The following is a 19,051-nucleotide window of genomic DNA, read 5'->3' as shown; positions in this document are numbered from 1 at the left end:
CAAGTTGCTTTTGGTACCGGTCTCCCTGGGAGATCCAGCTGCAAATGAGGTCTTAAAACATCGCCTGACAAATCTAACGCAAGTGGGAAGCCAGCCTTCAGGAGCACTAGAGAGCACTAGCTGCAAATGCAAATACTTCTCAAGCTGAAAGAATTGTTTCGACTGTGCTGTTGAACTAACAGACTGACGGAGAGCTGCGGTGTTATTAACTCCTTCTGGCAGGCTGCATGTTGGTTTTTGCATGTTCACCCAGCATCTCAAAACCAACCTGATGCAGCTGTGTTTTGAAACTAAATTGTCTCTTGGAAAAAAAAAAGTCTACTAACAAGAAATGTTTTTACCAATTTATTTCTTAAATGTAGGTGAGGAAAACGCACATTGAGGTCACAGTACCCACTACGAATGGTGACCAGCCCCAGGTTTGTGCCGATAATTCAGTTAGGTTGCTCACATTTTTGAAGGTTCAACATGGTTAAATGAACCAACAATTTTTGTTTTTTTGTTTTTTTTTATCACTGCCACACAGCAGCAGCCTGCAGAAAAAGAGGAAGAACTGATAAGAATGAGGAAGGTTAGCCATTTTCCACTTTCACCAAACAAATTTGCCATATCATTCATGCATACGTAACCGATTTAAAAAGACAGTGCTCCAATTTCTTCACGTGCTTTGGGTTGGGTTTTTGTTTTTTGTTGTTTTTAAACTGCAACTATCAAATACTTGATTTCAAAGTGAATGGCTTTTTCCCATAGACAGTCTGATTGCTAAAATTTGCATGTTGAATGTTAGAGAGAAACATATACCTATAAACCTATATGACCTGTAAAGTTTATGTTTGCTTCTCTGGAACAAATTTAGTTAGAAACCAAAGAAAACCGTTCAGTCTGCATTCCCGGAAATGCAAAAAAAAAAAAAAATTAATTAATACTTTTTTTGTACTGATTGAGTAATAGGGGAAAAATTCAAGATGGGAAAGGTGTTTTAAGTATAGTTACTATGCACATTGAGACCGTGTAAAAAATTGCACATAGAGCACCAAACCAGCCTAGTACACTGTGGCGGGCATGCATCACTATCAGGAATATGAAGTTTTGACTTCGTGCAAGGCTTCCACAGCAGCACAGTGAGCTGTCTCTTTGTGGAGAGCAGTCTAAATCAATGCAAAAGCCGATGAAACACTGGGAGCTGTCTCTTTAAAGGACCCATTGCATTTTCCCATTCTCATGAGCCCCAACTTCCATTTCCTGGTGGTGACTCGGTGCAGGCGTTCTTGTGGCTCCGTGGCCCATCCCACACCGGCACAGCGCTGCGCTCCAAACGTTGAGTTAACTTTTTAATTTGCCAATTTGTGAATCCCGCAAGAACAACATTTTAATTTTTTGTGCTTTTCTTTTTTTTGTTCCCCCTTTTCTTTCATTTTCACAGAAAAGATCAAAGAGACTAGATGGTGAAAACATTTATATCAGGCATAGCAATTTAATGTTGGAGGTTTGTATGAACTTGAAGCTTTTTTCAGTTGCGTTTGCCTAGACCTTCTGCATTCTGTGTTGAACTTTTTCTTCCTCTTCTGCTGCTGCCGCCTTTGTTTTTGCATGCCATTGCATGAAAGACTTTTTTTTAAGTACGCTTTTGCATGCTGACAGTAAACATGACAATGCACAAGCATTCTTCCTTCTACCTCTTCTGACTTTCATTCTCTCATACTTACCCAAAATATATGATTGGCAGAGCCGTGTGCTCAGCCTGCTCTGTTCTTAGACCCGTGGGTGATGAGCTGGGTGCTCCTATCGGCACGAATTGTGGTGGGAGTGCTCGTCTGCAAGTCTCTCCTAGCCTGAAATAAATGATTTTCTTGCGAGCAAAGACAGACTATAAAAAAGTAAATTAAATTTCAGTGACCACCACGGCCTTCAGGCCACTGGGCCAGCCACGTTGCTTAAAGCAGAGGCACGAACCAGCCCATCTTTCAGCTGGGGCCACGTGGGACAGTCGCTGTGATCCTCCTGCGACCTCCCTCTTGCCTTGCAGCATCCCCAGCAATAGCTTGGTGCTGAGCCCCTGGGGCTGGCCTGGTGGCTCTGGGCGATGTGTGGCTGCAAAGCTGTTCCCTTTGGCACTGGGAGCCCTTCACCCTTGGTTCCACCCAAGCACAGTCTCAGAACAGAACGTGCCAATCATATATTTTCCTACACACCGTGTTACAGAAGACGTTTGTGGCTTCTGGTACTCTGTTCCTGCCTTACGTGTTTCTACTCAACCTTGCAGCACCAGCAGCTGGTAGGGTTTCCCTGTTGGTATCTCTCAAAAGTTGAAGTGTACTAACTGCCTTCTCCTAATCTGAATTTTAAACGTTTTGCAGCTTTGGGTTTTTTTTTTTTTTGACTGCTACAATTTAAGCTTTCGGACACGAGCGAGCGGTCAGCAGACGGGCAGAGTTCGGCCACCGCCGGCGCGCTGCGAAGACTGTGCCTGTCGCTTTCTTTAGGCCAACGCGAGCAGCTCCTTCTCCCCTCCTCCACGCAGAGCTTTTACCTACACGTTGCTCCTAAGTGGCTTTTTCCTATCAGTGTGGCATTGGGCTCTGCTCCCGCGCCCGCCTCCACCCGGTTCTGTTGCAGGTGCTCCTGCCCTCGCCTAGAAGAGGGCTGGCCCCGGCGCCTCCCCCCTTTGCTCCTTTTTACTCCCTGCATTTGGCAGATTGGGTGACTTCCAGCACAACTGCTTGCAGAGAAGTACTCCACACTCACTGCTGCTTGGTTTTATGGAAAGCCATTTAATGCCCAGTGCTCAGCAACCCGTGCTCCGTGGTCTTAGGAAAAGGCAAAAAGACGAGGGAGAGCTTAATGCTCCGAGAGCTTGTTCCTTAAGATGCTTTTTGAGACTGGTTGTGGCTTCACGTGTCACTCCGGGGCTTTAGCTTCTCTGCAGACTCTCAGGACCAGCTCGTGGCAGGCAGGCGAGGGGCTTTCTCTTCTCTCAGCCAGGGGCAGCCAGAGGGCTCCTGGACCCACGCAGAGGTCCCAGCGGCCGACTTTACCGCGGTGTCCTCAGCAGACCTATTCGTGCTTCTTCTAATGAGCAAGCACTTGCCTCGTGCTTTTATCTGGGACAGATGCCAAAGCTGTTGTTTCCCCAGCACCGTGCCAAAAAGAGCAAATGTTGTTAATGAGGTGGTTGGGGCTATAACCCCGTAAACTGAAGGTGGCGTGTCCTGGGTACGCTGCAGGAATGCAGGTATCGGGGTGGGGTGGAGGGGGGCTTCCTTTAGGGATGCATTTGCTTCCAGAAGCACTTGTTCTCCCATCTTCTAAAATCTATGGGCTGAGTCACAACTAAAAGCATAAAAAGAGCGAAATCTGCCAGTGATGCTTCTACTGACCTTACTTTCCCCTTTTCTAATGAGTGAGGCTTGCTGCTTTTTGGCACTGTCCAGAAAAGTTGTTGTTTGGCTTAAGCCTATTTTATGCAAAAGCTTCGTTTTAAACCAACTGTTTTGCTTGCAAGGAAAGGCTATTTCTGAACACATCAGTCGAACTGAGCTGACTTGCCTTGAAGTCTGTGCATTTATGCTGTAAACTGGCATTGCAGAGTAGAAATCTGGCTCTTTCCAGATGAATAATTTCAGCAGGAGTTTCCCGATTGATCCAGCATAAAGCAAATTCTCAGCTCAATTGTAGAGGTCTGCCCTCTCATCTTCAGTTCTGAAGTCTAAAGCTCTTATGATAGCTCCTGGAGATGAGAGGAGAAAAAAAAATAAAGTGATGGGGGTGTTCTGGGACCACGGATAACTTCTGATAAGATGACAGAATAGATAAAAAGAGAATGAGTGAAATTGGAAAAAAGTTCCTTAACTTTAACTGCATTTGTACCCTTGAAAAGTCAGGCTAGCAAAGGGAAAAGAAAGCAAACCCACCCAATTTAGAAGCCTGAAATTGAAGAACCCAAACAAACTTAGTCTTGCAATTCAGTAAATCCCACGTGCCGAAATCCCACGAGCTAACAACTCGGCTGTCATCTGTTTCGGTGTAGCTTGAGCTGAAGTGACGGCAAGTCTCGCTCCTGGCAGACACCCCGCTGTGCTGGTTGCAGATTTGCTCACTACAAGACGAGAAAGGAGAGAGGACGTTCCCTTGGTGTGTTTACAGTGTGAGCACAATTGATGGAAGTCGGCAACATCTCTGCTGAGTGCAGCTTTGCTATGTGGCAGCGTAGGCAACTGTAGGTGCCTGTCTCTGTGCCTCCCCATTCATTCTGTCCTTTCGCTACCAGGATCTAGATAAGACCCAGGAAGAAATTAAGAAGCACCACGCCAACATCAGCGAGTTGAAGAAGAACTTCATGGAGTCTGTCCCGGAGCCTCGGCCGAGTGAATGGGACAAACGTTTGTCCACTCACTCCCCCTTCCGAACGCTGAACGTCAACGGGCAGATTCCCACGGGAGCGGACGGAGTGAGTACCCTGAGGCCGCGCGGGGGGAGGCTCGCTGCGTGCCCTAACGTGCTGCATCCAGGGACGGCCTCGCGAGCTCAGGTCGAGCCTCAGCTCCCCGGAGCTTTGGTTCCATCTGAGGTGACTTTTAACATGCCTAATGGTCTCAGAGAGAATGACTGCTTTAGTTTTAGTACCGTAAAACGTGATTTATTTTTGTGAATTGTATAAAAACGTGGGAGTTCTTCACCTGGTTTCGATAATGCTTTTCCTAGCGTTGCTGTCATCCATGCTGATAGCATATTTCACATGGTTTGACTTATTCCTGGTGTCCCCCAACCCCTCAAAGCCCTAAATTGAAGGGAACATTGCAGGTAATGCAGTGCAGGAACATTTGCATGCCATCAGTTTCAAATGTCGCTGCAATCTCCAGTTAATCCAGTCACTGGGTTTAGTCTTGCACTGGGATCTGCGAGTGCACACAGGTGTGAGGTGTGCTGCGATGAGAGCAGGGCTGTTCCTACCTGATGGAAGGCTTTCTCCTTGCAGAAGCACTGCCTGTACGTCAGTAGCCACATACATTCACAGTCCCCTCACTAATTTCCTCCAAAAAAAACCAGACTTTTCAAAGAAATGGAGATGGAGCAGCAGAGATGTCTGCCAGCTTGTTTCTTCTTTGATAATAGGCAGCTTCTCTCTTTATATTAATACTGGCGCTTCCTGGCTCAGATTTGAAGCTTGTGAGTGAAAGTGGTAATCAGTCCCTTAAATAATGAATGAGATTTTCATTAAAACTGAAAAATTGAATCCTGACTGCAGCAAAGGCAGTCGCAGAATCTCTCCTGCTTTAACCCTAGCTTCTCCCCTTCCTGCCCACAGCTCTGCAGATAAGCTTCCAGGTGCTCTTCATCCCACTGCAAGGGTGGCGTTTGTTAAACAGAAATAATCTTGCAGAGGATGGAGGGTTATCAGGATGGATATGAGGGGCTTTAGTAGCCAAGTTTACAACAGACTCCTCAAAGCATAAAGGCCATGAAAATTGTAGGGATTTTTTTCCTGTTATCAAAACAATTTCCCTCCCACACCCGCCAAATTAACTTGTTGTCATCCTTGGAATTAGCCTGTATAGCACCTGGATGAACTTCACCCTTTGGTTGCTGTCTTTTAGTGCAATTTCTGCAGGAATTGGCAAAGCAGGGCACAGCAGAGCGACACAGAGCTCTGCCTGCTGTACCAAGTGTTTTATGGAGTGCAGGTGGAACAGAGCAGGGGCTCTCAAGCTCAGCAGCTGCAGTTTGAGAAAGAAATTCTTGGTTATTCAGGAGAAATCCTTGCATGGTGATGGCATGTGGGGTCTTAGGGGGCTGCTGTGCACAATACTGGATTGATGTGGGCTGGGAAGGCTGCAGTGCACCACAGTGACATGAAGATTGGGGTCAGCCCTTGATTTGCATTTCTGGAAATTCACTCTGCCTCTTAATATGCTCCTTTGAAGCAGCCTCATCTCTGCGATGGAGGTGGACACATTATGCCGTGAACTTCCAGAAATGCATCTTTGAGATGACACCTACCGGGAAGGAATTTTTACGTGACCTGCACATCAGTGTATGATGTTTAGGGCTGGTGAATAATGCAAAGCAATCCTATTTCTGCTGCTCATGGTGGTATCACAACCCTGCTGTGGTGGTGAAGGGGTGTTCTGCCAGGGGCTGCTTTTCTGCTGTTCCCGTATGTTTTACTGCAAGACAACTGAATCTTACACGCTTTGTGTGTCCAGGTCAAGAAAGTCACTGTCCTATCTTCTGAGAGACAGGTTGGTGGGCTTGAGGTAAAGCTGCTGTTCGGATATGTGCTGCTGAACCAGATTTTTGCTATTGCAATGGCACCGAGCAAAAACTCGAGAGCAGCTGCTGGATAACATTTTTCTTTTGGCTACATGGAGTAGTTTCATAACTCACAGCCTAACACTTGAGAGGACTTTTTGCACTGCTGCAGCTTTTGCAGCTTTCAATTTGCTTCCTTTGGTGCATGGCTGGTTGGAAAAAAGCTGCATGAAAGATGTAACCGTATATTCGGAGAGAAAAGCAATTATGAAAGATTAACTGTACCCTGTTCTTTTTATGTTGTCTTTCTTTCCGTTTTTGTTTTAATGATCATGTTACTCTTGCATTTTATATTTTCTTTTGCTGCCCAGTCTCCCAGCTACTTTCTCCCTGATACTCAGCACTTAGGGGTGTGCAAAGAACCAGTCCCAAAATACCGCACTGATCAGAGGAGGCTAGCTCAGCTGAGAGAGCTTAGAGCCAAGTTCTTTCTTTCTTAGGTGCACTTGGGTTTGACCACAGCTGCGGACCTGAAGGGCTGGAGAGCCACTTGGACAGGTCGCAGCAACACTTCCCACAATCTTGTCTTTCTCCAGCGAAAGTGCTAGAGCCCTTGCATGATCCCGTGTGATGATTTATTCATTCTGGGTTTTCACATTCTCGAGGCTCCAGAAACAAAAGTGCTAAAACGCAGAGCGAGATTTCAGAGCTTTGGAGCACTCGTGCTGGCAGCCTGCCTGTTCCACGCTCGGGATTTCTAAGATGTAAAAGTTTTTCACTTGTTCCAGTAGAATTTTCAAAAATTGAAATTTTGATACTCTTGTCAGAACTTTCAAAAGATAATTTTGTACCTGCACTGAAGTCTAAATGTTATTTAACAAAAGCTATTTTTTAAGGGCACTGTAGAATAGGAAGTTGTCAGAGACCACGTTTTGTACTACACCATTTCTCTTGGTGATGCCACAAAGCTCCCTTTCTGCCGAACCATTGCAATTCCAAACACCCTTCAGTAGGCTTCAACCATGCGCTTTTCTTGGAGGGCAGTTGCAAAACACACGTGGATCGTGATGCAGGGATCCATGAGCCCTGTAAGAGAACCATATTTTGCAGCTCGGGTGGCAGGGTGATTCGAGCTCTAAATAATAATAAATAAATAAATAAAAACTCTGCTTTTAAGAGCAGTCGATTAGCACGTTGACAGGAAGACTGTCCGAAAACTTTGCACACCTCCAAGTGTCACGTTGGGCACTTTCCATCTGTCATTTTTGTTCATCTCTCTCTGTCTTTCTTGATCTCCTACCACGAAAGCAGACACAGGAACGTCCTCTGTTAGTACAGGATGAAGACAAACTAAAAAAGCAGGAGATACCTACTGAGACAGCCTTTCCCCGGCAAGCAAGTGAAGAAACTCTTCCAAAGGTTTCTATTCCAATTCCTGAAGAGCAGAAATCCCTCAAAAAGTGTCAGCTGTACTCTAGTATTTTTCCTTCTCCGCGTATTCCCTTTATGATGTCTTTTCTTGTGGTGATAGCACTGACTATTTGGTGGCTGCTCTTTCTCTGAGTGGGAACAGGGTCACACTGAAACCTCAAGACCAAAGCTCCTGAATCTCTTGGCCGTAGCCTCTGCTGCATCTTCCTTGTCCTGGTCTTTGATCTCCGTGGTTTGCTGTCCCGGGGAGGGACGTCCTGCAACGCTAGCGTTAATCCCTCTGTCTTTATTGTGTAGCTGTGATCCGGGGCCTGGCAGGAGTGGTAATGGATTCCCAGATCTATTTTGACATTTCCTAGAGCTCTGCGCACAAAAACGAATTCTCTAAATCGTGTCCCCAATTCCAGAGGCTTCAGCTGTAAGAGGGCAGACTGAGAACATAAATCCATGGCAGGGGGTGTTTGCCTCTGCAGCCCTTCTCGACTTAATGTAGCAATTGCTGAAGACTTCTTTTAAGCTCGTTGCTTTGAACGTAAGCTGTTCACAAGCAGAGGAGCATTTGATAGTGATCCAAAAGCCTGAAGAGGCTTCACAGCAATGTGCTGAATCTAATCCATAACCACTCCTTTTCTAGGAAACAGATTGGCATTTAAATAAAAAGTGTTGATTGTCAGTGCTGCTATTAGTGTTAACTTAGGGACAGGCAACTTTTTGATTTTCCCAGTGGGAAGCCTTCTGCAAAGCATCAGCTTCCCTCTCGCACCCGAGTTCTCATTTCAAAGAAAATCCATCGCGTTGTAGGAGAAAATCCATTAGCAGGAACTACTTATTGTAAACATAGATTAATCATTTTTTCTGAACCTGGTGGTCTTGGTGCACTTCAGATGTGTTTTTTAACTTGTTGTGAGCTAACTGAAGCATGTTTGCTTAGGTCACAGGAATGGAATAACCTGTTACACGTCGCCTTGTTAGCATGTTGACTTTCCCACTGTTCGGTTCACCCCAGCGTGTAAAAAGACAATTGTGCTCAGGACACGGTTCTAACGTTAAAGCCATCAATTGTTTTGACTTCCTTAACAAAACCGTTGCATGCCGCTTGTTGTTTATTGCCTACAAATGTAAATGTCTGGAAAATGCTCTTGTTTATCCAAGTTAACTTGATAGTGAATGCGATCGAGCTGCGAAAGATGCGAGAGGAGTTGCTCTGCCAGGCTGAGCACAAGAGGTTTGCGAGCTGGAGGGCAGATGGGACTTTGTGTCTAAGGGGTTTCTTTTCTGTATATAGCAATTATGGGACTGAGCTGAGCCAACCGCTTCTCCTTCCAGTAGTAATGTGCTTTCTGTTGCTTTCTCTAGAGTAGTGGTGTAGAAGCAGTTACTTCTGAGAACAGCCACCAGTGCCAGCAGTGTTGGCAGCTGCTCCAACAGCATAGAAGAGAAAGGAGTAGAACTCTATTACAGGGACTAAAAAGTGTGAATATATATAAATATGTGTATTTATAACCCTTTATAGGTCTGTATCTGTGTGAACAGTGTACTTTAGGAAGCTAGCAAATACGCTTACAGGAAAAAGACGCAAGGCAATTAAGGTTTGTGCGTAACTTGGCATGTGCTGCCTGGTCGGAAGGATCCTAGCATATCACGGACTATTTGAGCTGTCTCTTACTCTCAGTGTGTAGGCTGAGGCTCTCTAAACTCTGTCTCAGAAATTTAGGTTGCAAGTGGAACCCTTCGTTTTGATCTCCCAGGAATCTTTCTGATCCGACCACTCTGTCCCCAGATCTCGTAACGTGCTCCGATGAGTTCACCAGTTTGTGCCTTTAGGACTTTGTTTTCTCTGAATGCTGATTTTCCTCGGAAAGTATTCTTCCCTTTTTAATACACTGCCTTTGATACACAGTCTTCCTCTTTCAGCAGTAGAAATAGCAGAAGGAAATGGGTTGTTCAGTGCTGTATGGCTACAGGTGTGGTGCAGCTGGATGGAGAGCTGCCTGCCTCCTGCCTGTGCAGCAGCCGTGGCTGCTCGGTTCCAGCAGGGTTCCAGCACTGCTCGGGATGCCCGTGGATGAGATTCAGGAACATTATCTTGAGAAAGCGGGCCTTGGAGAGGAGAGGTAGGAAAGCTAAAGAAGGATGCTGAGGTGCCACATGCAATGCAGAAGATGCAGGATGGAAGAAGCTTTCCAAAAAGTTTACCCTTCAAAAATTGGAGCAGACATAACGAAAAGCAGGGACAATTTGTCCTCCACAGCACGACGTGGGGAGGGAAGGGACAGGGGATGTTCAGCTCCTTCTCTTTCCTTTTTCTGTCTATATTTCAGGGAGAAGAACAGCTTAAACATGAACCTTTTAAAAAGCCATTGCTCAGGTTAGCTGTCACGGTGCTGTTTGAGGATTGCTGCATTGAGCACTCTGGGTTACTGCGCACCAACCAATGACAAATTCCTTGAAGCCATAACAGTGGCTTTTGCAAAGCCCTGGTTTCTGCAGCTCTCTACCATTTCCAAAGGACCTGAAGTCTAAAATCTTTGCCCAGAGCAATGTTTGAACATAAGCATTGCTCAAGATAATCTTATCACAGAGTGATGAGAGATGCGCTCTGTTGGTCACTGCAACACAATTATTTAATTAATTAACATGGTCTCTCTCTCACTTTTCCCTTTTTTAATTTTGAGATAAGGCTGGTTATCAGCAAAAAAAAAAAATTAAACTTCACATTCTGAGAATGCTCAGGAACATTTTTGGAATTTATAGAGCAGTTATCACTGAAGAGTATAAAGAAACTGAACAAACTCTTTATATTTCTATGGCAGTGTAGAGGCCAGTTATCTATATTCATTCAGGTGGATATGATCTTTAATGGCAGGGAAAGACTGTAGCTTATCAGGAACAGAAATGTCATCTTGCCCGTGGCAACCTTCCTAGGGTCTCGTTTTTGTGCGTTAGGTATCTTGGGCACGTTTGTGCTGTGCTGGTTGATTCCCAATTTCCCTGTTTTTTCCTGACGTCCACTCAGGTTGCTCGGTGTTGTGCAGGGGAGACTTGACACGATCTGGCTTAGTTCAAGGGCAGAGGTCTCAGGTTTTCCTAAAGGAACTAACGTGTACTTTGCTCCCTTCTTCCTCAGGAACAAACAGGCTGCAATGCAGGCTGCAAAACAGCACCATGCAGTGCTTGTGGAGGTAGGATTAAAAACCCCTGGTTGTGCGTGCTGCAGTTCTGCCCTGTTGCACAACTCGGTCATTTCTTCCAAAGGGAAGCTGAAAATGTCTGCAGCATGTAACTTCATCCAGATCTTCAAGGGAAATCCTGATCCTTCAGTGTGACCTGCTGCAGAAATGACATCTCGGTGACTCTGCCATGCCAGTGGCTTAACCACTAGAAGACTGCCAGCGGTTTGCTGTTAATTAGACTTCCCCAGTGCTTTGCAGTCTGACTGCTCTGCTGCAGGGACACTTTGGTGCTTCCACCTGGATTCCAGCCAGCAGCTGGAGTAAGGGACCAGCCGAGGTTCAGTCCCTTCAGCTTTTTCCATCGCACAGCCTGTGGTTGGCTCTGTGCTTACTTTCTATTCCGAATCTTCTTGTCCTGACAGCAACTTTTCTGATCTCCAGATAAAATGCAGAATGGTTTCTTAGGCTTTCATGCTTTGAGAAACGGTGAATATTTAGAAGCAGCAAGTGCACCTGAGCCTGACCGATGGCTTCAAACTTGGCTTCAGCTCTGAGGCTGCATTAGGTAGTGGGCTCTGTATAGGATGTTCGCTGGTGATATCGAAGAGGCATGCAGTACTGTAAAACAAAATCCACCTTTTCTTTTCCATTGTTAGAAGATAACAGAGAGAATAGGGTAGACAGCTGGTATTGTCTGCATCTCCTGTCGTGTGCTGCTTTGCTTTTCAACCCAGTGGGTTGATCAAAGATGAACTGAGTCTCTACAGGAAGGTTGTGTTAGGATTCGGAGTTGAGCATAAGACCAGTTCTCCTTCCATACAGTCTGTGCAGTAACTGGGGATGGCTCTAAAGAGGAGGAATTCAATATTTGTGTCTAGCCCTGAAATAAGGAGAGGTTTCCTTGGCATTCCTCGTTTGCAGGACTGGCCTTGCCCTGTCTGCACCTCGGGGCTCCTCAGGAAGGTTTTAGGTGAAGCCTCTTTTGTCAGCGGTGGGAATTTGTCACTCTGAGATTATCCCACTGTTTCACTGGGTTTTCTTCTTCTTTTGTGGTCATGAGTTGATCACACCTGTTCTGACGTAACCGACTGAGGTAGGATGCTTCCCAGAAAAGCTTATCCCAAGGAACAGTTAGCGATTGATTTCAAAGCGTTTTGGTCTATGCTCTCTAGTGCTGGTGATGTGGGAGACCCTGCCCGTGGTGTTTTCCTGGTGTCCCTGCTTGCATCTCTTGGTTTGTAAAGCTGGAGGGAAGGCCTGCAGGCTGTGGGTGAAGGCTGTCCTAGGAGCCTTGGTTTGTGCCACCTTGTGACCTTCTAGCAGTGGTACATGGTTGTGTTGGATCAGTTTGTGGGGACTAAAAATACTTTCTTTTTTAACGACAATGCTCTCTTTTGGAACACTTTTTTGGCTTTGTATTTTTTCTCAGATTTTTCTTTGTAAATATGTACATTTATCATTAATAAATGTTATTGCAAATCAGATTCTTCTTTCCACTGCTTATTAACAAAAAAGGCTTATGACCTGTGCTGTGACTTGGACTAACTCTCGTATTGCTTTCTCAAGCCAGGCACCATCAGACCCTGAGCTGTTAGCAGCTGCCCCATGTGGTGGGATTCAGGTGGGGTCTGAGAGCCAGCACCTGGCTTGCAGCTGGACACAGCTGTGCGAGCTTCATCCTGATGTGCAGAGGAGCGTGCAGGCTCAGAAAGAGGCCAGGATAATTTGATTCAGGATTAAATCTGTCTCGGTTAAGAGCTTTGTTTGCAGAGGAGCCAAAAGGTCCAGCCCTCTGATAAATAATGCAATGCTAACTTCTCACTCTTGAGGCTGACTGGTAGGTAAAATAGTTTGCAGAAAGTCTTTGGAGAGCAGCAGTGTCGCAGGTCCTGTGTTTCTGTGCTGCTCCTTTGCCAGTAGCTGCAGTAACGCCGAGGGGTTTCATGCGCTGCTGTTCGGTGAGGATCGTCCTGTGCCGCTGTGCCACTGTGAATTCCCTGTGCTGCACATGGTGCCCTGCAGCTTTGAGAGCCTTTCCCTGTGGCATTGTATTAATTTGAGGAGAAAAATGCTCCCTTCTGGTTTTGTGAGTGAAGAAACCGCATTCCTAATGAACCCCTGCCTTTCTGCTCGGTGGCACAATGCAAGTCTCACATGAATTGGAGCTGGTTGGAGCTGCCCAGGTTGTGACCATGGCTAGAGGCCATAGAGAGAGACATTTTAAATTTTAACTCCCAACTTTTCTTCTGTGAGATTATTTACTTTTGGCTGAACTGTTCAGCTTACTCTCTCTTGCTCTGAGCAGTCATGGAGAAGCAAGCCTGGCCGTGCCGGAGCAGCACCAGCTCTGCTGTGCCCTCCCGATGAGCCTGCATCAGAGCAGAGCCCAAACGTTGCCAAACGAGGCAGGCAAAATGCAGCAGTACAGAAGTGGTGTCGGTTATAAGCCCTGACAGTGTCCTCACTCTGTTTTCCATTGCTGCAGCTAAACCAAATCCGAGGCAGCGTTTGGAATGCCACCCGCAGCTTTTTCTCTGCTGAGGGAATTTGAGCCAAGCAAAACACGGCTCTGTGTGAGGGGGGCTGGCACCTGGAGGGATGGGAAGGGTGGAGGGAAGAGGGAAGTGCTTTTGGAAGTGTCTTCTTCAGCAGCTGGATTGTGGAAACTTAAGCATCAATCTGGAGGTTGTTTCATCTTGCAAAGTAGTTGATGCAGTGCACTGGAAGGGGCTGCTGTGTCATGTAATTTCTTGGGATTCTTGTTCGTGACAGCAATATAACCCTTTCATTAAGCTTAAAGCATGATCTGTATTTTCTAGCCTTACCTTTAACTTCAGTTAAATTCTCTTTTCTCTTTCTGCTGTCTGACCGGGCTGGTCAGGACGTTGCAATCAGATCAATGGCAATCGAAAAACCTGCCCAAAAATGCAAATCCGTGGGTAATGGCAGTCATTTTCAAATGCCAAGCTTTTGTTGAATGGCTTCTAAACTTTTTTACTTCTATGTTTAAGGCAAAGAAATTCTCTAAGACGTAGCAGGTACTGTAAAATAAGGATATCTTGTTTTGTGCTTTATAATACTTTTTACTCAAGTACTTTGACAGCTGTGAGATTGAGCGTTCATCATTTGATCTGGGATTTCTTACTGGTGAGTGTGGCTTGCTGCAAAAGCAACTTCATCTACTCGTGCATCTGTAGACGTCACAGTGAGCCTGTTAGCTTCTGTGCATACTTGTTTGGGGATAACCTAATAACATGCACCAGCGTTAGCTGCTGCAACGCCCTGCTGAAGAAGAAGGCAATGGAAAATGCTAATTAGGATTTATAGCATTGGATGTGGTTGTTGTATGGAGTTAGCACGCATTGCCATTTAATATTTTTAATAATTTTTATTACTTGTCTTTGGTAATTGACAGGTTGACTTCATTTTGGCGATCCTTAAGTTTCCAGTGAGACAGGAATCTCTTTGGGGCTGAGGATAATCGAAGTGTTGCAGGGAGAAGGGCAGCAGAGCAGCATGCTAGCACGGGCTGCAGCAGCAGTCCTGCAGGAGTTCTGCTGGGAGAGGAAAGATGCAGAGCAAGGAAATGGAAATTGTCCTTGGCAGTGCGAGGAGCGTGGTCAGGGCAGCTGGTTCGTGTGGTTATATCCCCATCCGAAATAGCAGGTTCTCTAAAAAAAAAATAATAATAATAAAAAAATATATAATTAAAAAAATACAGGCAACCATAACTTTATGCAAAAATACTTCAAAAATAATCCTTTCAGTATCTGGTATCAAAGCCTGTTATTAATTTATCCCCAGTCTGAGTTACCGTGTGCCACTTTTTACACTACAACTTTAAATAAGCTGTGTGCTCAGTATTTGCCAACATCGGGTGCACCAAGATTTGTATTTAGCAGGGTAAAGTTTTAGTTGCATTCGTGTTTGGTTGATTTTTTTTTTCTTCTGGGGCACTGCATCCTGTCCTGTATTTTCTTTACACTGCGTATGGCTTATGCAAGTAGTCTGCTTCGTGTTTGATTTAGGTGTACCTGGTTTGGTTTTGTTTCTCTGGAAATGAGTAGTTTGCAGCCCAGGTACTCCCAGGTTTCATGGGTCTCAAGTAGAACTTGGAACTCTGAGCCTTGAAAGTAGGAATGCTTTTGCATTTGCAAATTGAAAAAAAAAATCTTGATAAGATCAGAATTTGTTACAGATGTTGAAATTCCTGGAGAGCTGGGTTGGTGGTTTGCTTTTGGTGTGCAATGATCGTTTTTAGCCTACGTGTAAGCTGCATTTTGAAATATAGGTACAAACATAGTTGTATTAAAAAAAAATAAAGGGGAAAAGAAAAAGTGTGTATAAATAGATAATTACATGTGGAAAGAAATAGCTTTTAATTAGTTTGTCTTCTTAATGGTGGCATAGGAAGGCAAGAAAAAAGTGCTTCTGGTCAGTTGATCTTATCAGGATTTCCTTCTGTCTTTATAGTCTGCATGTTTATTGCTGCACTGTGCTCTATCGAAGAGCAGTATATCCACACCACAGGCTTCATTCAAGCTTTTCTGCTCCTCCGTGCTTTTACTATGCAAGATGCTTCTCAAATGCAAATTACTTTCTGTGTATGAAAGGGAGTTGGGAGGTTGTTTTTATTGTATGCAAATGTTTGTCTCTTAAACAGCCCCGTGTTTTTATAGCTGCTTAATCTGCTTTGTTTTAACTGTGGATTTCGTTCTGCCTCTTGGCCGAAGTAGTGCCCTAGCTGGTATGTAAGGAAATCTTGTTCCTAAGGCATTTATTTGCCATTAAACTGCAGAAGACGTAATATATCTTCTCAAGATGCCCTGCTTACTTTGCAAGCTGTGACATACAGAATTAGGAGACATCAGGCACATTGTCAGAGACATTGACAGCACATGAATCCAGGTTTTAAAGCATGGTTAAGTCATGGGAATTCGAACTTCATAACCTCAGTTCGTTCTCTGTTCTGGGAAACATTGCAGTATAGTATCTTGTGTCAGGCAAAATGAGGGTAGGATCTGTGTGTACCTTATGGAGGAGAACATATGGAAGTGGTTTTCATTCAGAAATAGCACTCCCATATGTGTGTAGTCTGATCTGATCATCACAGTGCTAATTGCTGTAACTTCACTCCTATTAAATGCATTTTCCTAAGCAATAGCCCAGGAACTTAACAGAGGCCAAGAGGCTGGAAATCCTAAAGGACAGAAATCTTACAGGTAATCTATCATAACATAAAGAACCTGACATAAGGAACGTTAAAGAACAGAACAAACAGAAGCTGGGCACGGAAAAGTTCCTGGAGGAATGTTGGAGGAGTCCTTTCTTGAAATGTTACTAAAAAAAGCATCTGTTTGTTCCTACATAAAGCAGTTACAATTCCTAAAATACTATTGAACTGTGTCACTAGATGAGGACAGTCAGGGTGAAAGCTTCTGGTGTACAGAAGATGCATTGTACCAAATAACCCACAGGCTTCAGATCCTGTATTTTAAGTGCACATTACTTTTTTTTTGGTTGCCCAGAGAATCTTTGTAATAGAAAATGATGCAACAGTTTTTGTTCATCTTAATACCATCACAGAATTAGGATAAAAGTTGACGATGACAGAATTGCCATACTTTAATGAAAATTTAATCACTGTTTTTGGACGTACAGATATGTGGCTGTTTTTATACAAAGTTCCCAGAAATCATCCATGAGGCTGTCAATTATTGATAAGAAGCAGTAATTAGCACTGATTGAAGTGGCGTCCTTCTGGGTTCTTTCCTCCTTGTTGCCTGACGCTGGATGAGGCAGCAGTTTTGGTATGTCTAAAATAGCACGTGTCGATAACTGCTATTCTGCCCTGCCTTAAAGGCAGCTTTCCATGCCAATAAGGAGAGAAACACAATTTCTAGGGTATGGCAGGATTGGAGCCATCATTCACAGCTTGTGCCAAAAATGCTGCTTCTCTCTGAGAATTAGTGTGTATTAAGTACTCATCACTTGGGCAAACAGCTGATTTTTGCTAAAGCTTTTTGTCTTGTTCATGTTTTAACCCTTCTCTTCTCTTTTGTCACTGTTGCTTCCCTTCTGGCTAGAGGGCTCCCAGAGATGTGCAAAGACCTAGTTGAGAACTTGCTAAGGAGCTGAATGGAAGGCAGCATAGCACCAGCCTTAGCTAAACCCTCGGGTTTGGCACTCTTCTAAAATACCTCAGGTGCTATAGACATGCTTGCTTGCTTCTCAGAAGGCTGGGTTGCTTTATTACCAATCTTCTCAACCGTGCACCATCACAAATACCAATTGTGGTGTACCTTCAGGAGGTTTAGCTATGGCAAAGGTTTCCCTGCACCAACTGCTTTGCGATAAAGTATGTCACAAATATTTCAGTAGCCCCAAATAACTGGTTAAGTGCAGCTGAGAACTGCACGCTTGGTGGTGATGGGGTCAGCACACATCACTGTCAACGTCTGGCTTTCCAGTTTCAAGCCCCAATTCTTTATTCCTCAGCTGAAAACTTTTGTGCTAAGCTGTGCAGGTTCGTGGAGCTGGCTTGTCTAGAAGAAGCAGTACCATTTCTTTCAGCTGACCAGGCTGCATCACCAGCTCAGGACCCTCTTGGTAACAGAATCAGTTGATTTCAATACCAATTCTTGCAATAATTTTGCCATTACGACTTTTTGCAGGCATGGTTGTGTTATCCTAGAGACTGCAGCAGCAAACAGGGTGCTCAGAGGTGTGTTCCCAGGTGACAGGAAGACAGCAAAGCACAGGCTCTGCAGATTGGTCGTGCACAATAATTCTGGGTTTATTCTCTTGCTCTCCATGTGCAAATTAAAACACAACACGAAATATTTCAAAGAGTTGAAAGCAGCATTGGTGTATGGTTTCAGTGTAGCTGGTGAGTTTTGTTGCACCTGTGAATTTTGGATGTGCACAAAGGCCCCTGCTTGCTACACTGAAATTATTCCTGCTTCCAAACTGGGCAAAAACTGTGAAGTGATGGTTCTTCATTTAGGTGTAGAGTGTCGTTTTAATGTTAATTCCTTAAACCTTCAGACCATGGGTTACTAATGCACCAGGAGGGCTGTGGCAGTAAATCCACCGGATACATCGTGTGTCACAAAGGCTGTCAAGCTCTGAAATGTTCAAGACCCGCTGCTGTTGCATGCATTACTGGAGATGTGATGTATTATAAGAGACCGATGTTTTGTCTTGATGCTTCATGACCTTCTGTTCTCCCTAACTCTCTCTTTCTCTCTCTCTCTCTGGCCTTTTTGTGTATTCGTTTCTTTTTAGAATATGAGTGACTTTCTCTCCAGAGAGGATGTGGCTGCAGTGCCAGAGAGGAAAAGTGTTAACACTGGCTTTGAATGGGAGGGCCCAAAGCAGTTGGTAGCTTTTAGTGAGACCCAAATGCCACCCGCCTCAGAGCCTTCTCCGAGCCGTGACTTTGGCGCTTCCTCCATAAGCAGCGAGGAGGAGAAGGACGAGGAGGAGGAGGAGGAGGCGGAGAAGGAGAAGGAGAAGGAGGAGGCTGCCCCCAGCCTCCCTGAGGGCCAGGAGGACCCGAGCTGCGCCGAGGGGCTTTGTGCAGCCGTGGAAAAGCAGGCGGCTGACTCAGAGCTGCCTGAGCTGGAGCCTGCAGCAGTCCCTGCTGCCCCTTCGCCGCAGCCCTGGGGAAGAGAGGAGGTGGCAGAGGATGGCGAAGACAATTTTGTGGGAGAGCCGCTTAGAAAGCTAAATGGCGAGCGGCCCGACTCGAGCGTTAATAACGGGCTGCCGGCGGTCATTCGCTGCTTCCAGGTAGTGAGCCCCGACGCCTGCTCTCTCCCAAACCTCCCTGTTTGGCTTTGGGCTGGGACCCCAAACAAACACTGCAGCAAGCAGATGCCACGCACCCACAAAGAGGAGTTTCGCTTACTTGGCCTCTTTCTTGGAGCTAATTATCCGGTTAACCTCCCGCAGTCACTGCACATGAGCCCCTCTCAATTTATTTTTGCATTAAATACAAGGCTTGCCTCGGCGCAACGCCGTTTGCCTTTCTTCGATGAAAGTGTCCCGGCACATCCCCCAAAAGGGAATCGTTTAGGCTCCAGGGGCGTGTAATTTTAGCTCCTTAAGGATTTTGCTGTCTCCTGCTGCACTGCAAGGCTGAGCCGTAGTGCAGCAGAGCAAATTTGAAGCGCTGTCAAGTGCGCTTTCACATC

General features: G+C 45.3%; 1 protein-coding gene across 27 annotated transcripts in view; it reads left to right on the top strand.

The window, feature by feature from the left end:
* The window catches only part of EPB41 (erythrocyte membrane protein band 4.1), a 50,587-nt gene that overhangs the window by 22,455 nt on the left and 9,081 nt on the right, over positions 1-19,051 (top strand). For 2 of the 27 annotated variants that reach the window (XM_032202249.1, XM_032202239.1), the window contains 6 exons: positions 363-419; positions 530-571; positions 1,424-1,486; positions 4,268-4,447; positions 6,204-6,254; positions 7,558-10,349. In XM_032202249.1, the coding sequence (XP_032058140.1) occupies positions 363-419; positions 530-571; positions 1,424-1,486; positions 4,268-4,447; positions 6,204-6,254; positions 7,558-7,812 (648 nt within the window). In that variant the 3' untranslated portion in view covers positions 7,813-10,349. The other 25 variants (XM_032202256.1, XM_032202252.1, XM_032202241.1 and 22 more) reach the window with 18 other exon arrangements.

This window comes from Aythya fuligula, chromosome 23, assembly GCF_009819795.1.
Source record: "Aythya fuligula isolate bAytFul2 chromosome 23, bAytFul2.pri, whole genome shotgun sequence".
NCBI classification, from domain to species: Eukaryota; Metazoa; Chordata; class Aves; order Anseriformes; family Anatidae; genus Aythya; species Aythya fuligula.
The sequence above is the reverse complement of the archived record's forward strand: the minus strand, read 5'-3'. Positions and strand labels throughout refer to the sequence as shown.